Source organism: Stegastes partitus, unplaced genomic scaffold (genome assembly GCF_000690725.1).
Source record: "Stegastes partitus isolate 25-593 unplaced genomic scaffold, Stegastes_partitus-1.0.2 Scaffold17, whole genome shotgun sequence".
NCBI lineage: Eukaryota > Metazoa > Chordata > Actinopteri > Pomacentridae > Stegastes > Stegastes partitus.
The window spans coordinates 422,953-450,165 of record NW_007577748.1 but is presented as its reverse complement, the minus strand read 5'-3'; the positions used below and the strand labels follow the sequence as shown (position 1 = coordinate 450,165).

General features: G+C 40.6%; 1 protein-coding gene across 1 annotated transcript; it reads left to right on the top strand.

Annotated features, from left to right (window-relative positions):
• The first annotated feature begins 1,692 nt into the window (after nucleotides 1-1,692).
• Nucleotides 1,693-21,712, top strand: eif4g2b (eukaryotic translation initiation factor 4, gamma 2b). Its single transcript, XM_008291689.1, has 21 exons — nucleotides 1,693-1,798; nucleotides 2,428-2,536; nucleotides 5,984-6,049; nucleotides 6,856-6,981; nucleotides 7,944-8,046; nucleotides 8,203-8,334; nucleotides 8,602-8,668; nucleotides 8,773-8,924; nucleotides 9,087-9,197; nucleotides 9,664-9,846; nucleotides 10,130-10,271; nucleotides 11,504-11,667; nucleotides 11,795-11,908; nucleotides 12,403-12,531; nucleotides 14,444-14,548; nucleotides 15,057-15,272; nucleotides 15,604-15,862; nucleotides 18,837-19,041; nucleotides 19,341-19,549; nucleotides 19,756-19,877; nucleotides 20,018-21,712. The coding sequence occupies exons 1-21, from the start codon at nucleotides 1,693-1,695 to the stop codon at nucleotides 20,081-20,083; spliced, it is 2,886 nt and encodes a 961-aa protein (XP_008289911.1). The 3' UTR covers nucleotides 20,084-21,712.
• Nucleotides 21,713-27,213: the final 5,501 nt, after the last annotated feature.

Here is a 27,213-nt window from a genome sequence, read left to right as displayed (position 1 = left end):
TTTGTCACTTGTCTGTATAAATTATACTTTAAATATACTAATATATGAATTTATATATGCAGTTATATATGCAGTAGGCTATATTCAGGACTACATCAATGCATTAAACAACTTTGTGCGTTACTGTGTATATATAGTTCCTACTGTATGGCGATTTAAAAACAATTCAAGCTTGCCCTATAGGCTGCTATGACTAATCCCTGCTTTAAGATTAATTTAATCACAAACACCGAAAACCAACAGAATGTGTTTTATTGATTGTTGATTGACAGCAAGCTAATTATGAATGTAGGAGTGATTCAATAATTACTGGAATCTGACAGATGGGTTAAAAGGTGTGCAAATGCCACATAAATCCATCCATTATTTATTCAACGCTTAATCCTCACTCGTGTCGCGGGGGGCTGGAGTCTATCTCAGCTGACTTAGGGCGAAGGCAGGGGACACCCTGGACAGGTCGCCAGTCTATCACAGGGCCACACTTAGAGACAGACAACCAAGCACACTCACATTCACACCTACAGACAATTTAGAATCACCAATTAACCTCAACATGTTTTCGGACTGTGTGGGAGGAAGCCAGAGAACCAGGAGAGAACCCACGCTGCACGGAGAAAAATGTCTGTTGAGAAGAATGGACTGTATTATATCTAATAAAATAACGAAACATCAAATAATATGATGCAAAAGAGCATAAAAGCCAAAGTATTGTTTTGATTTTTTTTTAAAATGTGTGTAAAGATCAAATGGAGGAGTTATTTTATTAACACAGCTCCATCTCATGTGAAAAATCTTAGCAAATACATCTTTGTTTACATTTTGGACGCATTAAAAATGCTTTCAATTTCTTTAATGACTGGAAAAAGGCAACGATTACGATGGCTGCCTTTAGTAGTAATTTAATCTAATTCTCTTTTGAGCAGATAAACTTTTTTATACAATGTTAAATTAAATGTCAATCAACTAAAGTAGGCGGATTCCTTTGTTTCATGCTACCTCTCATTGGATGATAAGTGCTGCTGGAAACGCCTTAAAAACAGATCTTTGCTGTGATTGGCCAGAATTGACATGGCAACAAAATGCGTGACCAATGCAAATTGGTGAGTTTTCTGCCCCCATAAGGCTGCAAGCTCTCAGGCTCTGGACTACAAGCTAGCTAATGCAAACAAACCAGGCAGCAGGCAGGGGGATTGATGTGTGTGTTTGTGCGGTCATCTTTCTGCTCTCAGCTCTCCTGATTTCCGTCGCAAAAACCCGCTATTCTTTTACGACCGTCTTATTTCTTCCTTGGTAGTCCCACAACAATATAAAACTGAAGTTGCTTTGGTAAAGGTAAGGCAGATTTCTCTCCCTTGGAAAACTGCACCGGTTCATCCAAAATGGCTTCTGCTAGCCAGTGAGCTAAGATACTAACGTCTAACATCAGCTTGCTTTAGCTAACTATAGCGTATTAGCTTGGGAGCCGGCATATAGCCTAGCTCACCGATGGCTCAGCTGATTTAAATTCAAGTAGAAAATGGCGTCGTCGCTTAGCTACTGTAGCTGGTATTTAGAGTCAATTAAACGCCTTAATGCATTATTTAAATCTCGTTGAGTGCTACGTATTAATGGTACAATGTCCTGACATACAGTATCCGGCCAAGTTCACCTAAAAAATGGCCTTAAAACCATATGTTAAGCCTTTATCGGGGAATGGGATGGCGATACAGGGACGGTCGACTGGAAATCTTAGCTGCCAGCCACGCTGCTGTGCCCCATTTCACTGCACCATGGTGCGGCGTTAACGCTGGGTTTGCAGGCTAGTCCTGTTTTCGACTTAGAAGAGCAAATCAACACAAAGCATCTGGAATCAGACAGTTGCTGTAATCCAGTGTAACGACCAGCATTTCTCTCCACATAATGCCACACATCCGATTGAACCCTTGGTAAAACTGTATAAAACAGCAGCAGCCTGCTCAGAGGTGGTAAACATTTCACCAAATGTCGGTGACGTAGCTAACTTATGGATTTAGCAGCCTAGCAGGCTAGCTAATAATTTAGCGTTAGCCAGTTAGCTGACGCACCTTTGCTTTGTTGTTGCCGAGAAATAAAGCTGCATAGATTTCTGGCACCCGATGTCGCAAAACAGTGTCGTCGATATTCAGTAAACAACCTCTTTAGTGCTGTGGTGTCTGCAAGTGACTTCAGTCGTTCATCTGATGATTACATTTTGTGTGTATTGCTAGGCCTGTAACAAAGACATGGCTTTTGGATTGTTTTTCAATCTAAATTTACTAGCTGACGCTGTCCTTGGATAACGTCGGATAACTCAAAGAGCCCAGTTTACCGTCAGCTTCATAACCTTGTAAACAACTACGTCGTTTATGCCTGTCATGTTTGTCCCAACCTCCGTGCAGTTACTAATTGAATTCCTTTTTCTTTCCTCAGCACCGTTTTCCCCATCCCCTCCTATTATTCTTATTCTTTTGAGTATTCTTCATTGTCAAGCCGCCAAAGTGGAGAGTGTGATTGCAGAAGGGGGTGCTTCTCGTTTCAGGTAATAAACCAATCCCTGTACAGGAAATAACAACATGAAAATCATTTTATTTTTTTCTATGCTTAGCTCTCTGCTAGCACTTTGGGCAAGGACTTCCGGCCTTTAGAACAAAGCAGGATGTGGAAAGGCTCAAAATGGCTGTCAGACTCTTCTCTTTGCGAGAAAAGAGGGGATTGGGTATGCAGATTGAGCCTCAGGGGGATTTCCTGTCCTGTTGGTTATATATTGCTGATGACAGCACTCACCCAGTTTACCATATACAATGCCACTCTTCCTAAGATGTCCTGTGTCCAATATAAACGTAGTGTTTGTTAAATGCACAAGCGAAAAAATGGCACCTTTACAGAAGGTTCCAGAAGTTTGTATTTTTAAATGCTATGTCAGATAGTAAATTGGTCATGTTGATTAAATAAAAAAAATTCTAAAGATAATTGCACAAAGTGTGTAGGTTGCTTGAATATGCAAATATTCTGCCCAGTTGCCCACAGACATGCTAAATTGTCATGGAGTTCCATGCACAGTTGCAAAGATTTGAATATTACTAGACCATGCCTTTTGTGGTCAGACAGCTGCAGCAGAGCAGTGTAAAGAAGGACTTGTTCTGCTTTATTATTGTACCTGGAAATATGCATATTGCCCTATCTTTCTGCATCACATCATGTTTTGCCTCTGTAAGTGATATTTTCTCCAGTTGCCTGAAAAAAGGGGGATTGCCTGAAAACAAAACTAGGGGCTGTGAATGTTCAGTTTCTGAGTCATGGTTCTGTATGTTTTTAGTTAAACAAAGACAATAGAAGAAATTCATCAAATAGAAATGCCATTAATTAAAATAATTACTTGCTCAACGCTGGTACAGTGTTCATAATTCTTACTGTAATGGAATGTCCAGACAGAGTTTTTGAAAAAGCTCTGCTTTTCAGTTGTCCATCTCAACTGTGTCTGACAAAACCTGTTTTAAGCATACCAGCAGTATAAAAGCGCTTCTTATATTTTACACTTGAAAAGTTTATTTTTCAGCATTTTATGCTGTTTAACTACAGTGACCGCATTGGCCTCTGAGTGCTGTCAAAATGTGAGTGATTAACATTCAGTACTGTGCCCGAACCAAGCCTGTGTATACGTACATTCAGCAACGGAGCAGCTGATGCTGCTTTGCTGATGTGCTGCTACTACTACACCTTTTCTGTTGATACAATGTAACAGTTATGACATTCAAGCACTGCCACACTGTCAGTAAGGAAAAAAAATAAAATGAGGAACAGAAATCTCAGTAATGCTTTAATGTGCTATTCTGATCTGCGTTCTTGAGTACATGTGCAACATATTCATAATAAACCTGAACTGAGCTTAAAAGCAACATTGCAATTATCATGTGAAATATACACAAAATAATTTGTGCTTTCTGTCCTTTTCAACACCTAGGACAAAGTCATCCCACTTGACTAAACACTTTCAGAATTAGAAAAACACTACGTGTGACTTTGTGTTCATTTTTAGTGTGAGCACAGAAACTGCAGGTTCTGGCTAACTGTGCTAGCGTGCTATCGCTGAATGACAACAACTGGTGCACTGCCAAAACGTTTCAGGTGGAATTCATGCCCAGCATTTCCATTTGTGTAGTGCGAGTACATACACATAAATAGATTGCTCTAAGTTAGTCTCATACTGAACTGATAATTCTGTGCAGATTGGTTTGCTACAGATACAAATATTCTTACACCCCTACTAACAACTTCATTTTTTTTGTATGACTACTCAATAGAAAGCAGTTTAGGTGACTAGTCTGTTGCCTGTGTGGTAAAATGTGGAATGGGCACAATTCGTTACATCACTGCAGAACAAGTGAATATTAAAAATTGGATTCATTTGGTGAGCGACTGCCTAATGCAATCTGAAGAAATTAAAAATAAGACACAGTGGGAAATGTGTATAACGGTGTAACCTAACAAGTGTGGTCTGTCTTTTGGAAGATAGTAATTTGGCCAAACAGAGACAACACATAGAATTGGTGTAGCTTTCTTTGTCATAGATGACTTTTAGATGTCTAAGATTTGTCATGCTCAGATCTACATCTGTGGCTTTTCAACAGCACATTGTGACAGTCACTTGAAAGCACTTAATGCAGGCTTTATTCATGAAGCTGTTGGTCAGTTTGAGCTGTTATTCATACCCAGTTTACACTTTGCACTTTTTTTAAAAAGTCAGTGCTTATTAGGGCCCTGATGACACACCATGAGCCTTTGTTTTCCTGTCATTTCAAAAACTCAATATATGTCTTACAGTTCCCATGAAATCAAATTCAGTGTTTGAGTATTTTAGTGTGATACATCTTGTGCTTTATGGCCCTTATAGCCCATATTGGGCCCAACAAGGATTATTCTTAATGGTATTTTAGAGTTTGTCATTCATTGGACAATTGTTTTAAAATGTTGATGACTCATCTTGCACTTAAAGGGATATACTAATTTTGTGTCCAAAAGAACATTTCCTCAGATTTACTATAAACAACTTACCAACTGACGCGCTGGAGTTGTGTAGCAGCAGTGGGTTGTTGTGTGTTCTTGGTTGTGCTCAGCTTCAGCAGTTCGTCTGTAAACGTCCTGAACAAATGCAATTGTAGTGACAATAAGTCCTCAACAACAGAGGCTGTCCTCATGGCTATTCTCTATATGGAGCTAGTAGCTAGGTTCCCTGGCTATAAAAACAAAAGGAAGCCAATATGAGTCAGACCTGTAAGGCAGACCAATCAGACTGAGCTGCTTTTACAGGAATCGTAGCGCTCCGTTAGCTGTTTCATGTGCACTATAAGGCCGTGATCAAGTGCAGAGTTGCATGTTTAAGTTTACAACTTGTCTTATGGAGACACTGTACATCTTTTATGGTTGATTGTATTATGTTCTTACTGAATAGTTCTCTAGTTTTGCTTCGTTTGAGGCAGGCTTTAAAACAGGGCTGTCAAACTCACTTTTAATCACGGGTGACATAAGCATTATGGTTGCCCTCCAAGGGCCGATTTTAACTATAAGACTGTATGAATGTAACTACTCCTTAACATATGGTTAAATAATTGTCTCTGCATTTGATTATTGTTTATTCAATGTACAAATATTGTGCATATCTTTATATAAAAGTAAAATGTATGTAGCCATATTTCTGTGGTATTATAACATAAAATATAACATTAGATTACATAAATTTATCACATTAGTAAAAGCACATCTCTCGTGGGCCACATAAAATGATGTGCCTTGAGTTTGACATATGTGGTTTAAAATGTTGTTAATATTGTGAGGGCTCTTATTCCTTGATGTCTTCCAGTTTAAGTGAAAGCTTGAATACACTGATAATTGGTGCTTAGTAATGTTATTTCCTGTGAGGTAAAGATACAGGCCTGTTATTTGTTGTACACTGTTCCATGAACCTAATTTGTGTTTCTCTCTTTTGCAGTGCTTCTTCGGGGGGAGGAGGTGGTAGGGGTGCACCTCAGCACTATCCCAAGACTGTCGGCAACAGGTTTGTCTGTTTAGTTTCCTCAATAGTAATATGGCACCAGTGACTATTGGTAGGACTTTCTTCTAAGACAGAGATGTATTATGGACTACTCAACTTGTTGGTTTGAGGGCTAGAATTCCAGGAAATCTTGATTTGAATACCCAGAAGTCTTGTAACATGTTTGTGAGCTGCAGATAGTGCATGCATGTTTACTAATCTGGGTAGCCAGGGATAATTTTACAAATAGGCTGGTGTGTAACATTAAAAACAAATACTTTTTGTAGTGCTTATCGTGGGAGGCATCTTTTTACCCAACAGTGGAATTTTAATTTAGTAAATAATAAAGTGAGGGGGGTTACAAGGTAGCGCGGTGGTTAGCATCGCTGCCAAGCAGCAAGAAGGTCGCCGATTCGCGTCCCGGTGAGGACACCCAGGATCTTTCTGCGTGGATTTGCATGTTCTCCCCATGCAGTGTGGGTTCTCTCCGGGTTCTCCGACTTCCTCCCACAAGGTCCAAAAACATGTTGAGGTTAATTGGTGATTCTAAATTGTCCGTAGGTGTGAATGTGAGTGTGCTGGTTGTCTTTCTCTAAGTGTAGCCCTGTGGATGGATAAGATGAGGGGAAATGAGGTTCTTCTTAGTGCAGCTTTGCTGGTAAAGCAACATTTGTGAGTGTGCAGTCATTTGTAAAGTAACTAGTGTTACTACTTAGGTTTTGTGCTGGAACAATTACTGTAAGGACATTTGTGTTTTTTTTTTTTTCTGTACAAACAACAGTATCATCAGATTCTGTGCCACTCCACTCAGTGTGTTTGTATTTCTACAGCGAGTTCCTGGGGAAAACCCCAGGGCAAAGCGTTCAGAGATGGGTTCCTTCACGAAGCACTAGACGAGATGTCAACTCCAGCAATGAAAAAGAGCGACACGATGCAATCTTCAGGAAAGTGAGGGGGTAGGTTCCTGTCCGTTCATTGTCCTTCTCCAGGGACAAAAGCATTTCTTTTGCTTCTTCCTAGACTTTTTTTTATCCAGTCTTAGACAGAATTGGTATGCAGGAATTTTGATCTCTTATGGCTCAAAGATTGTTGGTGCTTAAGAAGAATAGAATAGAAAAATACTTTATTTTTCCCAGGCCTGGGAAATTACTGAAGCTATTTCAATTGCGTGCAGGCTTTAGAAAATTTACAAAAACCATCTAATCAGCAGAATAGTGTAGTTTTCTTTTGAAAGCAGTGAACCAGTAAAGGTTTTAACCATAATCATGTAATTTGAAGCATTATCTTGAACAAGGGTGAGGTTGTGATAAAAGAATACAGAGCTGCTGTTAGAGAATCAAATATCAGCTTCCACTAAACAGCTCCTTTTATGCAGTTGCCTACTGAAGCTATTAAAGACAAGGGTGTCTGATTGAAAAGGTGTATAAGTTGTGTCTTGCATGATTTTATGTTGCTCATGGTCTGCTTGTACCTCATTTACAGATAGTTTAGTCCAGACAAAGTGTTAAATTTTGTAGGACTGCAGTCATTAAGATGGCATGTGCTTTGCTGAAGGCACTTAAGCCCCGTTTCCTCTGAATCAGGTGATGTTTACAAGTACAACAGATGAAGCGATGACAGCGTTTTCCCTGGGAATGTAGGCCTGCTGGTAAATACCACAGGAGGCAGACTATGGGGTCTGAGCTCAGGGAAATAGCAAACTACTGCTTATAATTACTTTATACAACAATTAAAGAAACTCTTGTTTTTTTTTTAAAAATCCGGATGGAGTGTGTTTATGCTGAGGAGTCCCTTAAAATACAGTTGCATGTCTTCATGTTAAACATCTTCTTGATAACATTATGAGATGCATCGTCTTGACTGACTGACTTCCTTCTCTTGCTGCTTCTCCCTTCCCCTCTTGATTTTGTTTTTGTAGCATACTCAACAAACTCACACCTGAGAAGTTTGACAAGCTATGCCTTGAGCTCCTGAACGTGGGCGTAGATTCAAAACTCGTCCTTAAAGGAATCATCTTGCTGGTAAGCATACATTTTTATTTTTTAGTACTCGGCTAAATGGAAATGTATTCATCCATACTTGGCAGACTGCTCTCAGTGACTCATACCCAAACACTACATGTTTTAATGACCTCATTGGTCCTGCTCTGCTTTGTGCCTCTTGCATCTGTGGTTCAGATTGTAGACAAAGCCTTAGAAGAGCCGAAGTATAGCTCGCTCTATGCTCAGCTATGTCTGCGCTTGGCAGAGGACGCACCAAACTTTGATGGCCCTTCATCTGAGATCCAAACATCCCAAAAGCAGAGCACAGTAAGTGTACATACTTTCAATAGTTTGCCATTTGTTTTCTTGTGGAGCAGGTAATCATAAAGCCATTAGCACCACTCTACTTTTGATAAAGGATAATCGTATTTTTTTAATTAATATTTTACTGTTCATAAAACACCTCCAGCTTGAGGGGGGAAAAGCAAATCCCTCTCATGTAAATCTTCTGTAATTTCTGCTTTTATTGAAACACTTTGCAGCATCTCTTGTTGTGATGCATTGAACCAGTGGGTGTTTTTGTTCTTATTGTAGACCTTCAGAAGACTGCTGATTTCCAAGCTTCAAGATGAATTTGAAAACCGCACCAGAAATGTTGAAAGTAAGTTCCCGTTTTTGTGCATCTTCAAGGGGTGGTTGTACTTGTGGGTGATGTGGCAGATTATTATAACCTGTTCACCACTAACTTCTGTTTTTCCTTGTCAGTCTATGACAAACATGACAACCCTCTTACTTCTGAGGAAGAGGAGCAGCGTGCCATTGCCAAGATCAAAATGCTTGGCAACATTAAATTCATCGGGGAACTTGGCAAACTCGACCTCATCCATGAATCTATCCTTCATAAGTGCATCAAAACAGTGCGTATACACCTCTGCATATGCTTTTTGTTAAAAGTCACTGTCTTTTTTAATCTTGCAAAATAAAATTTACAATTGAAAGAAATTCTACACACCTTCAAACCAACCTAGTGCACCTTATATGACCCTCTGTTTTCTTTCTCTCTTTAATGTTTTCTAAAGCTTCTGGAAAAGAAGAAGAGAGTCCAGCTTAAGGATATGGGGGAGGATCTGGAATGCCTCTGTCAGATAATGAGAACAGTGGGGCCGAGACTCGACCATGAGAAAGCAAAGGTAACGGCTTTCATAAAGTATAGGTAACTGGAGCGGCTGTGTTTGTCTACAACGTAGTAGTACCAAAGTGTGAACAGTGTCAAATTCAACATGAAGGCATTCCTTGGAAAAACCTATGCATAGGATAACTATGGATCAGCCAGTTACTGCTGCCTGAAGCTGCAGAAACCCTAAAAGCTTTAGAACAGAATCTGAATTGTTATCAGGATGGTAAACAGAAATCAAACTCATTACATTCTGAGCTTATATGGTATTTTATTTTTTCTTTGCCACTTCTTTGTACTGTTCCTTTGTGGGCCTGCCTTGGTGAACTGTGTCATTTCAGGTCTTGGCTTAACTCACCGCCAGGCCTCACCTAATTCCCCACTTGACTCTGAGCCAATGTTAATGTATTATTCTGCTGTGGAACTGTGTGTACAGACTGCAGTTGCTCACACCCACCTTCCCGTCTCCATCCTTTCACCAGTCTTTAATGGATCAGTACTTTGGCCGTATGCGATCCTTAATGAACAACAAGGAGTTGCCCGCTAGGATCCGCTTCCTGCTGCAAGATACAGTGGAACTGCGAGAAAACAACTGGGTCCCCCGCAAGGCTTTCATCGACAACGGACCAAAGACGATTAACCAGATCCGTCAGGATGCAGTGAAAGTGAGTCCAGTGTTAAAGGACTTCCATAAATACACCTGTAACATTCTAAAGGACCAGTGTCTGCACTGGGACCCAGTTTGGAATGTGAGGCAGCAGGATGTTGTGCTGGCAATTATTACAGGTGTACAAAGGATGCAATTAACTTTTCAGATTGTAAATGCTGTGCAGTTTAGTGTAGAGCTCTTTAAAATGTAAAATGTAAGTAATGTTACAAATTGAAGTTGAGCTCTGGGGTTGTTGTTGAATAATTTATTGACACTGGCTTTCTCTCATGTTCTTTTAGGATTTGGGTGTTTTCATCCCAGCGCCCATGTCTCAGGGGATGAGGATGGACTTCTTCCTGGAAAGCCCTTTCATGCCCAACAGAATGAAACTGGACAGGGAGACTCTCGGGGGATTGGCTGACATGTTTGGACAAATGCCAGGTGAGAGTTTTGTTCCTGGCTCCCCTGAGGGCTGTACTATGAAGCAAGTTTGACATAACCAGGCTTTCTTTGTGCAAAAAAAAAACCCAACCTAAAGCCCCAGTCAGAGACAACAGGTATCATGAAGGTGGTTCAACTTTCTCTGTTAACTCAGGCTTTCTGCTTCAGATTCTGTGTGTGTTCACATAAAATTGCGCGTTTAACGCGTCATTTGACTCTTCTTCTGCACTAAATGAAATGATCCTGTGCAGCTGCTTCAGTCAACAGGGTGTTATAATGGAGAACAATGAGGAATATAAAATTTATGACGGTAAAAAGCGCTGCTACTGCAAATGATGCAAGACAGGAATGCTGGTAGAAAACTGTTAAACGTGCTCAATGTATTTATTTTACCGATCAATGCAGCCACTGCACATTAAAATTAAACTTTAAACTTGATACATTTAAACATGATCCTGTATTGAAGTACATTTAGGTCTGACATTGTCCCATAATGCAGGAAGTCAAAGTGAAGCTAGTGTTCTTGATTGAATATTCTCTGTAGTAAATACCAGGAGAATAATCAGTTTTCTAATCTGTGTTCTATCAGCTGTAGTACCATCAGTGTAAACGGACTTGACTGCAAATCAGAGCCAAACACAAAACATATTTATGGGATTTCTGCATCGCCAACTAATTACACGTCTGGTTCCCATGGCAGCACGACGTATACAGTGTGTGATCCTATAACTACATGACTTCATTCAGTGATATTTGTAGCGTAAACTCAGCATGTTTGCAGATAAAACATATTCCCTCAGCTGAGAATCTGTTTCACTCATAAAGAATCATCAGGACATGATTTGGTTAAAGGGAGATGGTCCTTCCAGCCAATTTAAATCTGAAACTCTGAGCATAACCTGCTCCAGACCAGGTTAGCTCCACAGCATTAGAGATCTAGCCAGATAAAAAGAGAGCCACTTTCGAGACACTGAAAACTCTGACTTTAGACGCAACATACTAACCTAACATACTAACCTACTACTCTCGCTTCGTAGTATAGCCCTCCAAACTCAGTAGCTACCTCTCATCGTATTTTCTTCTCTTGTTTGTATTTGTATGATTTTCAAGCCCTTAAGGTTTTACTTCAGAAAAGTCAATTTTCAAATTGTTGCAGTGCAAAAGCTTTCTTATTGAGGGTTGACTCGTCTGTGTGGAACCTGTACCTTCATTTTTGTACGTTGTTTTCTTAGGCAGTGGGATTGGAACTGGCCCGGGGGTTATTCAGGACAGGTACTCTCCCACTATGGGACGCCATCGCACCAACCCGCTCTTCAACGGTCATGGGGGCCACATTGCCCCTCCACCACAGTCACAGTTTGACATGGGGCCCAAGTCATTTGTTAAGTCCAACCAGGTAATCTTGCTAAAGGTTTGCATTAATTGTAGTTGGGCAAAGTCACTCTCAAAGACATTTGAAGAAGTACTTTGATTTCCATTATTTTTTATTTAATCATCCTTTTGCTCTTGTGACCTTTTAACAGGTTCAGAACCAACATTTCCTCAATCAGAACCAGAACCACCTGGCCCAGCAGCAGGCCCAGTCTAAGGATATGCCTCCTCGATTCAGCAAGAAAGGACAGCTCAATGCAGACGAGGTAAATGGAGCTAGTTGGAATTGATTTGCAGGATATGAGCAAAAAACATGATGGCAGTTATTTTTGGTTTGTAGTACAGATTAGAATGTCATCATAGTTTAGTAAGAGTAAAGCATCAGGCTCCATGGTGCTCGAGCCAAACCTTTCACAGCAAAGGTATTGCACAAAATTCTCACGGGAGCATTAATGGCTGTATCCTGCTCTCCTAACTGTCTCGTCTTGATGCCCTGTGATTATACAAAGACGCGTTATTCTGAGGAACACACCTGCTACTGGTCTTTCCTCTACTGTCTACTCTGCCTTTAATCTCCGCCATCTTTCCTTTCCTCCCTTCACTTGTTCTACTCTTTTGGTCAAACTGGTAGCAGGTCCGCTGACTGCGATTATGAGATATGAGGGCATTACATATAGCTCCTATGCAGATTTAAAATTCCATTAGGACCGAGACTAGTCTGTTGTATGCTCTCTGTTTGTGATGCTTGCTGGTCCTACAGATCAGCCTCAGGCCTGCTCAGTCATTCCTCCTCAATAAGAACCAGGTGCCCAAGCTCCAGCCCCAGATCCCCACCATGATGCCTCCCAGTGCCCAGCCTCCACGCACTCAAACCCCCCCTCTGGGACAGGTAAGAGACACCCCCATGTCACAGCTTATTAGTACATTAGTTGTTACATACATACAGTTGTTACTGTATCCGTTGTTGTTGTTGTTGTTGTTATTATTATTATTATTATTACTATTGTTGTTGTTACTATTGTTGCTGAGGTTGTGTTGGTGTTGTTGCTGGTGCAGCAATTTCCCTGAGGTTTCTACCAAAGGGATCAATAAAGTTCTGCAGTTGTATGAAAGTTTGGGCACCCCTGGTCATTTTCAAGATTTTCCTTTAGAAATCATTGGTTGTTGGGATCAATAATTTCAGTTAAATATATCATATAGCAGACAAACACAGTGATATTTGAGAAGTGAAATGAAGTTTATAGGATTTACAGAAAGTGGGCAATAATTACTTTTTAAAAAAGTAGGCAGGTGCATACATTTGGGCACCCGTGTTGTTTTATTGATTTGAATACCTTTAGCACTAATTATTGGAACACAAAATTTGTTTGGTAAGCTCATTGACCACTCTTGAGAAAGGATATTTAAGGTGGCCAGTTGCAAGTTGTTCTCCTCTTTGCATCTTCTCTGAAGAGTGGCAACATGGGAGCTGCAGAACAACTGTCAAATGACCTGAAAACAACATCATGGTTTAGGGGAAGGATACAAAAAGCTAGCTCAGAGATTTCAGTTGTCAGTTTCCACTGTGAGGAACATAGTGAGGAAATGGAAGACCACAGGCACAGTTCTAGATAAGGCCCGGAGTAGCAGGCCAAGAAAAATCTCAGATAAGCAGAGGCGAAGGATGGTGAGAACAGTCGAACTCAACCCACAGACCAGCTCCAAAGACCTACAACATGATCTTGCTGCAGATGGTGTCACTGTGCATCGTTCAACTATTCAGCGCACTTTGCACAAGGAGATGCTTTATGGGAGAGTAATGCGGCAGAAGCCTTTTCTGCGCACATGTCACAAACAGAGTCGCTTGAGGTATGCTAAAACACATTTGGACAAGCCAGTTTCATTTTGGAATAAGGTTCTGTGGACTGATGAAACTAAAATTGAGTTATTTGGACATAAGGGGCGGTATGCATGGCAGAAGAAGAACACAGCATTCCAAGACAAACACTTGCTACCCACAGTAACATGTGGTGGTGGTTCCATCATGCTGTGGGGCTGTATGGCCAGTACAGGTACTGGCAATCTTGTTAAAGTTGAAGGTCGCATGGATTCCAGTCAGTATCAGCAGATTCTTGCAAACAATGTTCAAGAATTAGTGTTAAAGTTGCGCCGGGGCTGGATACTTCAACAAGACAACGACCCTAAACACTGCTCAAATTCTACCCAGGCATTCATGCAGAGGAACAAGTACAACGTTCTGGAATGGCCATCTCAGTCCCCAGACCTGAATATTATTGAAAATCTGTGGTGTGATTTAAAGCGGGCTGTCCATGCTCGGAAACCATCAAACCTGACTGAACTGGAGATGTTTTGTGAAGAAGAATGGTCAAAAATACCTTCAACCAGAATCCAGACCCTCATTGGAAGCTATAGGAAGCGTTTAGAGGCTGTTATTTCTGCAAAAGGAGCATCTACTAAATATTGATGTAATTTTTCTGTTGGGGTGCCCAAATTTATGCACCTGCCTACTTTTGTTTAAGTAATTATTGCACACTTTCTGTAAATCCTATAAACTTCATTTCACTTCTCAAATATCACTGTGTTTGTCTGCTATATGATATATTTAACTGAAATTGCTGATCCGAACAACCAATGATTTCTAAAGGAAAATCTTGAAAATGATCAGGGGTGCCCAAACTTTTACATACGACTGTATTCTACTCTGTTGTATTCTATTCTAGTCAAACTTGCATGGATGTAGATGAGAAGTTAGAGCACAGTTAAAGAATAAAGATAAATATTCACACGACCTTTGCCCTCAGCCTCCACAGCTTGGCCTAAAGACCAACCCCCCACCCATTCAAGAGAAACCTCAGAAGACAAACAAGAAACCACCTCCTGCCAGGGAGGAGCTTCTTAAGATGACGGTAGGCACAACAATGGCATTTACAGCTGTAGCTGTTCCAGTCCAGCACACCTGAGAAGGATATGTTAACTCTCCAAGGATAAATCGGAAGACAGTCACATGACCGTAGCACACTCCCAAGTTGACTTTCTATATGTGTTTGTTACACTCAACGTTGCTTAGATTCAATCATTACTGCAATTCATTTTTCTCTAAACATGACTGCTTTCACTCCTTTCCTGGTTGGCTGTTTATATTATAAACAGCCAACCAGGAAAGGAGTGAGATATTAGATAGATATTATCTAACTCTATAAAAGTAATTCTAATAATTATCTTACCTTTACATGAGCACTTCAGTATTCTATGAGATATCCCTCTTGCCAATACAAACAAATGTGGCTCAAAGCTTTAAACTATTTAGCATGTGCATTCGTATTACAGGTTAGCACAAGATGACTATTTCATGTGTTGTATTTAGTGCTCACAATGGCCACAGCTCATTTCTGTGCACTTGAATCCTTTCTTTAGGAGGCAGTTATGGCTGAGTACCTCAACACTAAGAACCTGACAGAGGCTGTGAGCGGTGTGCGAGAGATGAAGGCTCCGAAGCATTTCCTGCCAGAGATGCTCAGTAAGATCATAGTGTGTTCCCTGGATCGTCCTGATGAGGACAAGGAGCATGCCAGCACACTGATTCACATGCTGCGCACTGAGGGACTCATCACTGGAGAGAACTTCATGCAGGTACATGTAGCATTTGTTCAATATCACACTGTATAAATACAAACGTGTACAGAGATAACTCTTGGAGGACAGAACTACATTTCGTTCTAAAGATGGTAGTGTTTAAGTCACTCCCTGAAATTACTGTTTACCAAGTTGCATCCAACACAGTTCCCAAGGAGTTTGACAAAAGCATGGCAAGAAAACCTTTTAAATCTGACATTTCAAAATTACAATCAATTCCCCACAGAGGTTGCTGCAATTATTTGTAACATAATTTGTCACTGATGAGCCCAAAGGGGGGGAAGAATCATCATCAGTCATGTTTTGGCATTTTGTCCTTCTCCTTTAGGCTTTCCTTACCGTCCTGGACCAGTGCCCTAAGATCGAGCTGGACGTGCCTCTGGTGAAGTCCTACCTGGCCCAGTTTGCGGCCCGGGCCATCATCGCAGAGCTGGTGAGTGTGGCGGAGCTGGCTCACCCCCTGGAGAACGGCACCCACTTCCCCCTCTTCCTGCTCTGCCTGCAACAGACGGCCAAGCTGAAGGACCGTGAGTGGCTCACCGACCTCTTCCAGCAGAGCAAGGTCAACATGCAAAAGATGCTTCCAGGTGAGTCCCTCCGTTGCCCCATCCCTCACCTTACCTGCTCCTCCTCTGCTTCTATCAAATTTAATGCAACTCTATTCCTCCTCTGAACCTGTTGGTGTTATGGTAAAGAATGTTTAACGGCCTCTAGATGACTTTGGTGGTTGTTTTTACGTCCCAGAGTGTTCTCCAAGCATATCGCCTGATTATACAATACAAATGAATGCAGAACATTACAATCGCATACAGTGCAGTGTGTACCTGCACAAGTCTTGCTGGGATCACTTCTGGCCTTGATGTTGTTGTAGCACTGTTGATGATAATAAATGCCATGAACAGCACAATGATCAGACTGCTGATCATTTCTACCCACTAATAGGTCGTCTGTTGGCTAATCTTGTGTGAGTTTTGACTGAATAGACGAGTAAATGTACCTTTACAAACAGAAAAAGGCTTAACAGTTTATTGTAAATAAGTTTTCAATGAATCATTCTTTGGTGTGGTGAGGAATTTTCAGGGCAGCTGTGTTTTCTGCTGTGTTGAGTTTTCATTTAGCTGGTTGACACATGTAGGATATTTGTGGGCCACTCTGAACAACAATGGTCTGATGTTCTACTCTGTTCTACCATTTGTAGTTTCAAGAGTGTTGCATCTCTGAGCTGTACAAGCTCAGCTGTCTGCTTGTATCTCCAGTTGCTTGTATCATGACCAGAGATGTTCACAAGTCTTTTTTTGCAAGTCCAAGTCAAGTCTCAAGTCTTTGGTCACGAGTCCAAGTCAAGTCTCAAGTCTCTAAAAAATAAATCTCTCATGTCTCTTCCTGTTTTAATGAGCTTTCTATCATCTGCTGCTATTCGGTCCACTAAGAATACTGCACAGCTATATCAAAGAAATTCAAAGCATCTGCTGTATTATCATCCCTCCTTTATCTATTAGCATGAAGTATCAGTACTGATTAGTTGTTTGTTATATGATCACTTTAAACAGGGTACTGCAATGCAAGACGAAGAAAATATACAATGAATGATTTCCTTTAAAGGAAACTGTATTCTTCCAACATGAACATACAGTTAGGATATATCTTGCCCCCTATTGTGCAGCTCAGTTGGACCATAATAAGAACAAAAATATAGAAAATGTTACACTTCACCCAGTCAACGACATTGTAGGCTAATTAACATCCTAATTAGTGCAAAACATCACACTTTAGCTAAATGCAAACAACTTGTGAACAAAACACTCAAAAGTACTTTAACTCTTTAATTCAATTCAATTTCAATTCAATTTTATTTGTATAGCGCATATTTACAACAACAAGTCATCTCATAGCCCTGAGCTATTTTTCAGGCCTTTGCTCTAAAATTACATACCCGTAATAAGAACAGTTTATCTCTGCAACCACAAGGTCTATTTGAATAATTCTTGTGTCATAATAAAAGGAACACTTGTAAGATTTGTTCAGATGTGTAAATATCAGTACAAATGTTACTGGCTAAAAGTAAATGTAGATGGCACACACACAAATTAAAAAATTACAGGTTCGCCTAAAAACAAAAAGCAGTTTCAGGATAATTATCTCTTTGTAATGATCCAGCTCCAGGTCTAAACCTCTCCAAAATCATAGCACTATATGTGAACATTCTCTCTGCAATGGTTGACTCTGATAAAGTGAAGCAGAACAAAATTACAAAGTTTTTAGTCCAGACAGTTCAGGCGAGGTGACATTTTTGCACACTTTGACACATTTTGGCACACTGGTGACCATCTGAATGTTCTTATGTACTAAGTATATATTTCACTTGTATTTCACTAATGGCGTTCAATACATCCGAATACAGCAGTTTTGGATTTTCAAATCCAACTAGACCGCTGTCTCCGTTGCGCGGCCTGTGCATAATGGCGACCAAGACGGCTGTGAAGCTTCTGTGATGACGCAGGGCTGTGTCTCCGTCATGAATTGGTCGATTTCGGTGATTGACCCCTCCTTCGAATCGTTAGAGCCAATAAAATATAGCAATAGCCACCAAAACAAGATTGACAGCACTTTTAGCCAATCAGAATCAGTAGAAGGCCATCTTGTATCGGAGCTACCCGCTCCTGAGTGCGCTTTGGAGTAGCGCCCCAAATCTCATGGCGCCTCTGAAGGATGCCCAGAGTGATTTCCGTGTGACACAGGAAGTAGTACTGGAGTACTAGTGTGGATTTCAAATAAAGTTTTCGTGGTAAAAACAGCTAAGATAAGAGAAATCTTGCAACTACAGTTTGATGAAGTGGTTTCGGTTTTTGCTGTTCTTTGGGTTATTCCTCGCCGATGCTTTGGTTTTAGAGAGCTTTGATGGATATGTTTACAATCTGGGGACTGTCAGCTTTCGTTTTGACAGGTTGTTTGTGTGTTTTGCACAATGTACAGTATCACCAGAACCACAAATGTGGCGAGTGGGTTGACTTGGTGGCGCTATATCGATGTCTGTATTTGATAATTCATTTAGTTGGTGTTTGAGTTGTATTTGAGGCATGTAGAAGTGGCTTATATATTCTTGGAGCCCAGGTTCCGCTGTTTAATTTGATGTATAACGTCACTATATTCTTTCATGATGAGTGCATAGTTTCACACTATTTCTTTGTGTAAAACCTGAGACTCGGGTCAGAGGAGGGCTTAAAGGGCTAAACACTTGTATATGTTACTTCTGTGCCATTTGCAATTTTTAAAAAATTGTTCACAAAAGAAGTGAAACTAATGCTGCCACATTATCTGAAAAATACTGTAAGTCTATAAACTGATCATGTTTTTTGCATGACAAAAATTATTCCTTGCATAAAAGTAAAACTCAACAAGGAATGTCATTGGAGTTATTGGCTATCTGGACTTGTTTACAAATGAAACAGTAACTTTTTGTGGAAAAAATCAACCCCACCCAGGGCTGGTAATCACATCAGAAACATAGCCGTCAGCGTTGTGACCTCTCTGTATGAATAATTGACGTCTTCCTCGTGGCAGAAATCGATCAGAACAAGGACCGCATGCTGGAGATCCTGGAGGGGAAGGGCCTGAGCTTCCTGTTCCCACTGCTGAAGCTGGAGAAGGAGCTGCTGAAGCAAATAAAGGCAGACCCCTCTCCACAATCCATCTACAAGTGGATTAAAGACAATATCTCGCCCAAGCTTCACACTGATAAAGGCTTTGTCAACATCCTCATGACCAGGTGATTTTATTGATTATTTATTTTTGCTAAAGCTCAAACAATATGTGACACCCTTCATTTTTTAGTTTAGTTTTTCCAGGAAGAATATTTATTTATCAGCATAACAACTCATATGATTGTATGTGTTCAGCTTTTAGGCATAATCTTTAATGAATGTCCCCAGTAACTGATAAAAACTGACTCACGTGTATATACATTTCCTTGCATTCATACAAGGAAATGTATCCTAATCACAGTGATTTAGTGAAAAAAACAAAAAGAACTTTGATATAACCAACGGTGTCCTGGTGTTTTCCCAGTTTCCTCCAGTACATCTCCCAGGAGCTGTGCGTGGCAGAGGGCGATGAGCAGCTGGCAGCCCCCTCCAAAGAGCAGCTGGAACAGGAGAAACAGCTGCTGCTGGCCTTCAAGCCCGTCATGCAGAAGTTCCTGCACGACCATACCGAGCTGCAGGTCAGCGCCCTGTATGCCTTGCAGGTGCACTGCAATGCCAGCGGGTTTCCTAAAGGTACAGTACCTTGGACAGTCAAGACTACCAGTATTGTGAGCTTATGAACTGATAGCAACAATATTGTTAACATTGTGTATTTTGGCTGCTAAGCAACAAGAAATTGGAGTGCAGGGATGTTAAATAATGGTCCTGGTCATGATTCTTGAATATTGACTAGTTTAACATTATTGCACATTAATACCTTTTTAATTCTTTCCAATAAGGCATGCTGCTGCGCTACTTTGTCAACTTCTACGACATGGAGATCATTGAAGAAGAAGCCTTCCTTGCATGGAAAGAAGATATTACCCAAGAATTCCCTGGAAAAGGAAAAGCTTTATTCCAGGTACAGTTATGATTTCGGTGGAGAGAAAGAAATTATACTCTTATACGCTTAAACCTCAGCTCTTATTAAACACTAGAATGATTTTATTTAGTACCATGTTGCCAGGATTTATATAAGCTTTGACTTTTCCCTGCTGGCAGGTAAACCAGTGGCTCACCTGGCTGGAGACAGCAGAGGAGGAGGAGTCTGAGGACGAAGCAGACTGAGAAACCAAGCAGAAGTGTCATGGCGTAGATCGACCTATCTTATTATTAGACTCGCCTTTCCTTTATTAAACTCCATGCTTAATTTAACCACTACTACGTGGCACTCAGCTGCTTCTGTCTTGCAAATATAAACCGAAAGCTTGTACATGTAGGGCCTCGTGCTACCACCCGCACCATGACGATAGGCTGAGAAGCATTGTGTGATCTGTTGCCTAATGGATGTTTGATTTTTTTTTTTTTTTTTTTTTTAAATCTTGTCCTGATCGGCTACATGAATTCTTGAAGTCCAGAGTGGCTCAACCATGTGTTTCTTTGTTTTTTGCTCTGATTATATTAGGTTTGTAACTTTTTTTTTTTTTCACTGTATTGCATGTTTTTCATTTCCACTCAATTTTTACTGATTTGAACCTCCCTCGCTAGGAAATGTGTTTATTTAAAAACATGTAGGATTTGCCCCTAAATGAGTCAAATTAGTGATGCTCTTTGCTAATGCTAGTTAATAGCATACAACAATTAACAAAGGTGTTGTCAGCGAGCTGCTTTGTGATCTTCTGTCAGGGTGGATTCCCTTCCATCACGCTCTGACGCAATGCTTAAACACAGCAGAGCGAAGGCTGCAGAGAGATCCATATAGTGAAAATCAAGACAATATGTGACTTTCAGCCTTTGTTTCAGAAAGTGTGAATGTCAAGAGGGTCTACTGAAGTGAGAATGAAGCATAAGCTGGCAAAAATATTTCATAACAAATTAAGGTGCGTGCTTAGTCAACCAATGCTCACTAAACTTGTTCCGCTTTTTATTTTTTAAATAAAAGTGCTCTTCATAGTTGCTGATGATGAGCATGTTCTTTTTTTTAAATATATATATATATATATATAGATATATATACATATATATATACATATATATATATATATAATTTCTCCATCAGGAGATTTCTCCCTTTTGTAATCTGTACCTCTTTGTTGTCTTTTATTACATGAGTGGTTGCAATACTCATCCTCCAAATGTTACAATATTTTAAAAAGAACTGTAATCATTGGTGTGCCGCCGTAACGTTTCAAAGTTGCCTGTGTTTCTACCTCTTAGTTAGATGGGCTTTTTGTTTTGTGCTGGGATTATAATAAAGTCTACTAAGAAGAATCTAAAGCCCGAGCAAATGCTGAAGTATTTGATTTAGTCCTGACCTAATTGCACAAAAATTTATTGAAGCTGACGTTTCCAAGAAAGCTTCACACAGTTTACAAGTATTAATATTTAAAGAACGAAAGAAATTTGTTTTTAGGAATTCGGCAGCTCTTCTTTGAGAAGTGCACCTGTTAAATGGAGGAGTTTCAGAGTTTTGTCTCCCACAATTTAGAGTGGCAGTTTGACTGTGGCCTGTTTGATTTAGAAAAGTGTTACTTAAATTGGCATTATAGAAAAAAGAAAAAAAAAAAAATAGGTTGTTGATTTCCCCTCTCAAAAATGTAACAGGTAAACAAATGATTAACATGGAGTTTTACCCAAGAATTGTGCTCACAAGCCATGTTTATGTATAAGGCAATGGATCTGAATCTTATTGTAAGGTATTCATAAATATTGTGCACCTCTATTGCTTTAATGTCAATAAAGTCCAGTACATGAGCACCAATACTACATTTCACTTTATTTACGCTGCTTTTCCTCACATATTCCAACTCTGCAATAAAATGCTTCACACTATGGTACATAGTAAAACATCTGAGGTGACAACAGTCAGCCTGGTGGTTGTTGAGCAGCTCTGCTACACATCACACGAATTGATTCTGGATCACTCCTGGTCTGTAGGGATCCAGAAGTATTCCACCACCTTCCTGCTTCTGCGTGAAGGGGCCGAGTCAGGTCGCTCCCCTCCAAAAGCTGGCAGCTCGTCGAAGTGACTCGGACCCAGATCCCTCCCCGTATGTGGGGCAGAGACCCTGAACATGGTCCTGAGAAAGTAGAAGACCCATGAATCAGTGCTGGAGCTCAGACCCTCCCTGGCTCAAAGTTGTAAAATTATAACACCTATTTAGATGTATCTAGTAGCACCTGAATGTAGTCCAACCTTACATATTACAACACCAAGACTCTTAACTGTATAATTGCAATACAAAACAATTGTAACACATAACATTCCAGTTTCAAACAGCATGATTTTTCCCCCCTGACTCCCTGATATCTGTTTCTGACTAAAAATTTGACATGTTGTATTTTCTCCTTTATTCTGAAGTCAAACTTCATTAAAGCTTCAGTGAGCATCACTTCATCAGACCTGTGTGCATATTTATGTTAATTATTTAGGGCATAGTAGTTGGTGGTGGTGTACTGGACTGCATTACTTTTAATAGTGTTTCTAATATTTTGTCTACCCAATATGCATGCATGAGTGGAATGAAATATTGTATAAAATGGTTCTTCTATGAGGTCTGGGGCCCTCTGGTGGCCACAGAACAGTTTACCTGGATGAACTCCTCTCAGGCTCCTCAGGACTGGACTCTGGGGTGGAGATGTAAACAGGATCTCCCTCCTGAGCGAAAAATGACATGAGGAGGAGGTCCACTGTTACTGTGAGTTCAAAAACTTTAGTCTTTGGTCTACGTGACATTTATTTATAAAACACAACTTTAAAGAAAAAGGTTGTACCACAGTGTTGTGCAATTAAAACAGCAGGTCAAAAAACTCAATGACTAAAATACACATCTAAATAAAAGATAATAAAATGATAAATGCTGTAATGAGTTGATCACCTCTATTTTTGTGAATGAATCTCAGAAACATCTGAGAGCATCTGTTTGGTCGACCTCGGTTTTCTAATCGGAGCTCTACTAAAGAAGGCGCCGCCAACACTTCTAAAACCTTAAAAACAGACAATAAAAACTTAACATTATGTCTAAAACCAACAGTAAGCAACTGGAGGAAAGCAAGTACTGATGCTATGTGATCACATTTTATTTGTCTATTAAAGGACAAGCAGCTGTATTTCTGTAGCAGCTGCATATGCTGAAGAGACACTTTTCTATACCCACGTACAGAGAATTATAATCTATTTAAGTCAACGTTTTCAAAGCCTTTGACAAATAACATATATTATCCATCCATGCTTAATCCTCACTAGGGTCGCGGGGAGGCTGGAGCCTATCCCAGCCAACTTAGGGCGAAGGCAGGGGACACCCTGGACAGGTCGCCAGTCTATTGCAGGGCTACACTTAGAGACAGACAACCAAGCACACTTACGCTCGCACTCACTCTACGGACAATTTAGAATCACCAATTAACTTCAACATGTTTTTGGACTTGTGGGAGGAAGCCGGAGAACCCATCCTGCACGGGGAGAACATGCAAAGAAAGATCCCAGTGCCCCCACCGGGAAGCGAACCAGCGACCTTCTCACTGCGAGGCAGCAGTGCTAACCAACTGTGCCACCTTGCAGCCTGATGTGTCTTCAGTTTGGCTAAAAGTCGCGACCACCTGATCTGTCTGTCAAAGATGAAGAAGCTGTCAAGTATCACTCCAAGTTTTTCACACAAGATTGATTGTGTGAAGCCGAAACTGTAAAAGCTTTGTCTGGATCATCCGAAAGGTCCGGTTGACCAAGACTTCCCATGCTCTGGATTTTAAAAGTTGGCATAGACATTTATGGATCTCCCATCTGCATACTTACCTGGTGCTTGCTTTGGGAAGACAAATGCAAAATCATCTCACCGTAAAATTTCTTGGGTTGCCATCTGGATTTTTGAGGATTTTAACCCTTTGATCACTTTCTGTCATGCACAGGAAGTAGCTCTTGATGTTGGCTTGACACTGTTGAGAAAAATAAATGTGATGATCTATTCAACAGATGCAGAAACAGATTCTAAAGATACAAAACTAAATGCAAGAAATGTTCAATTTCCATGTATACACACTATTATCACAGTCATTCACCCATGTTGAATGGTAGTCAATGGAAACAGATCACTTGCAATTTAACCTGCGTCACTGGGGCATGTTGTACTTTATGAGAAGGAAATAGCCATTTGGACTGTATCTGTTTTTCTGTCCTTCACTGAATCCCGGGGTAAAGTCTTTTCTCTGTTCAGTGTTTGTTGGGATGCGATCAGAACTAACACATGCCAGAGATGCTTTCTTACTGCTTTGTTCTGCCTCAGAGCTTTCAGGTCCTCTTGAGCTCGGAACCTGTTGGTCAACTCCTGGTGCTTCTCCCTCCAGCTCAGACACTCGGCCGTCTTCTCCTGCCTCTCCTTCTCCGCCAGACGCCTCTCGGCCTCGGCCTCCCGTTGAGCCTGGTTGGCCTTTTTGCTCTCCTCCTCTGATGCCATCGCTCTACGCCTTGAATTCATCTCACTGCAAACATAATGCAGAAAGTACGTCCCAGCCAGACCACAGGGAAACAGCAGTAACTCCTTTTGCACACAGTTTCACAATGCAGAGCTAAATGCATCTGAATTTTATTTTTGGCTTGTTGTTAACCATATTCTCATCTGTTTTTCATTACATTGCCTCAGCTTGAGACTTCTGCTGTGCACCTATTGGATGTTGAGTTTTCAAAGTGCAATATACTTAAAGATATCATACATAACTATGTTTATATTCAGGGTTGTTCTGTGTAATTTATTCTTTGCCAGAGATTAATATGAATACCATTTCATTTTCATGTGCAAAAAAAAAAAAGAGAGACATAAACCAAGGCGGCAATCTATTAAAGATGAAAAATGAATGTCTTTTGGTGTAACTGTTGTACAGTCAGGTACAGCATGTTTGGATAAGTCAGTATTTACTATGCACATCTGGTTTCAGGTACTTTCCACCATAATTCTTTGAAGAATTACTCACACGCATGGACACCACACAGGGACCACCTGTAACTTCTGTCCAAATGAAGGTGTTCCAGTATGATTTAATGAGCTTTTAGTATTTCGGGAGTGTAACCTTTTAATATCCACCATATGTCTGCCCAGAATCTGACTTTAATCTTTGTTTTCACTGTTGTCTCTGCCTGCTTGGATTTTATTGTATTGTGCTCAAAGAGCTGTTAAGTGAAAGGTCATAATTGTTATACCCTGGCACTGACCTATGAATGTCTTGGGCACTGAGTATTTAGCAAACTTATCTAGAACATACACAGAAAGGCCAAAAAACAGCAACACTGTTTTGATGTGGTGTTCTCCCAATGTTTCTCCCAGTGTCACATTACTCTTATTATGTATGATGCTGCACTGGGTGGCCCAAACTGTCCAAATGACTTAAAAACATAGGATATCACTTACAGCAGCACATGTTCCACCCTCTAAAATGATCATCACAGTGTGATTTTTCCTTCAATGTACATGGTGTGCTTTTTTTTATGTTGTTGTTTTTTTTTGGTCTTTTTGTCTTTATTAGTTAGGATAGTGGGAGAGTGAGACAGGAAAGGGGGGATAAGAGGGGGGGAAGACCTGCAGCAAACTGTCGTGAGCGAACTCAAGTTGAACTCATGACCGCTGCGTCGGGGAACTACAGCCCCTGTTTATGGGTCGTCCACTAAACCAGGTGAGCTATAGGGGCGTCCCATAGTGTGCTGTTTTGCCTGGGTATATTGCTTCCTGTACTCCAAGTAAGTTCCCACTAAATTCTTCCCTGATAAGGTGTTACAATCAGGTTGGACATTCAGCCTTCCTGCATAGCTTTCTATTTTTATAGAAGAATCAGAGAACACAACAGCTCTCATCTGGCCTGCTTCAAATTGTTCCAACATCCCTTTCTTTCAGCGGCCTACTATCAGGTTCACACTGTTCAGACTGAGTGAGCTTAAAATCAAAAGGCAAGTTTGACCCATCATTTCTTCTTGTATTGGGTACATACATGCTTTAGTCACTAAGTAGCTGCTGCAAATATCATAACAAATTTGACATCCTACATATTGCTCAGCCAGCTTTTTGATGAAAATTAAATGCTAAAATTCTATTTTAAGATATTTAAATTATATCCTAATTCATGCAGATGCTGGTGTGCACCAGGGCTCTATTTTTGGTCCTATTTAGTTTTCCCCAAGCCATGTAGTAACTCATTTCAAGTGTTTTGTTTGTTTGTTTGTTTGTTTGTTTTTTGTTGTTATACAGATGGCACACAGTTTTAAGCCTCCTTCTAACTCCAACACACTCGTGATTGTTTTAGAACAGGTTAGCACAAGACCCAAAATGCATGGCAGGGCCACTTCATATCTACTGTATGTGTGAGGCCAATGAACTCTTTTGCAGATGTGCATGGACAGTTGTGGACACCACGGACATGTAGCTGTTGCTATTGTATTACTTTCTAGTCTACTTGGAATCCTCTAGGAGGAATCCCTTGCAGACATGCACTGTAAATTGTACCTGCATATTCTGCACATGCACACTACTCGCGAGCATGTGCACAATTGCTCTTTGTAGTGTAGTTCGCAAATGTGTAAAGCGTAACGCTGGCCTTGCACTTCAGCAAGGGTCCATGTGACATTAATTTTATTATCTCTCCCCAGAGTCCACATGCAGCCCGAAATATGTGTCCTCACTTGAACTGCTTTGAGTAACATCTGAAGAAAATGTCTCAGTCTGTGCTCAAATCAAATCTGTGGTATCTTTTCTTATCGTTTGTATATTTTAGACTGCTTTAATGCCCTTTTAACCATTTAAATTATATCAAGGCACAAGTTGGTCAAGAATTGTGTTGCTTGACTCAAGGCGGACCATACCTCTATGAGATGTCAGTTAGTGGGGATATGATATAAAACAGCATTCCTGGGTACACGGCCAGGTGCTAGTAAAACGGTACCCACCTCTCTTTAATTTGGACATTTTCCTGTGTGATTTGCCTCAGTCTGTGTCGGAGGTCATCTCTGTCTGTCTCCAGGCTCCTGTTCTCCTGCAGCACAGCCTGTTTCTCCCCAGACACCCGGTCCAGCTTCAGCTTGGTTTCAAAGTAGTTCTTCTCTGTTTGTGCCAGTGACAGCTGTAGAGCAGTGTGCTGCAAGAAAGAGAAGGCAAATTAGATGCCACAGGTTGTGACTGAATCTGTTTAATCCACTGATAATGTTAGATCCCGATTATGCCCTGGCTAATTCAGGGAAATGAATCCTGGTAACGGAGGGAGGGAACTCCATTGGAAAACTG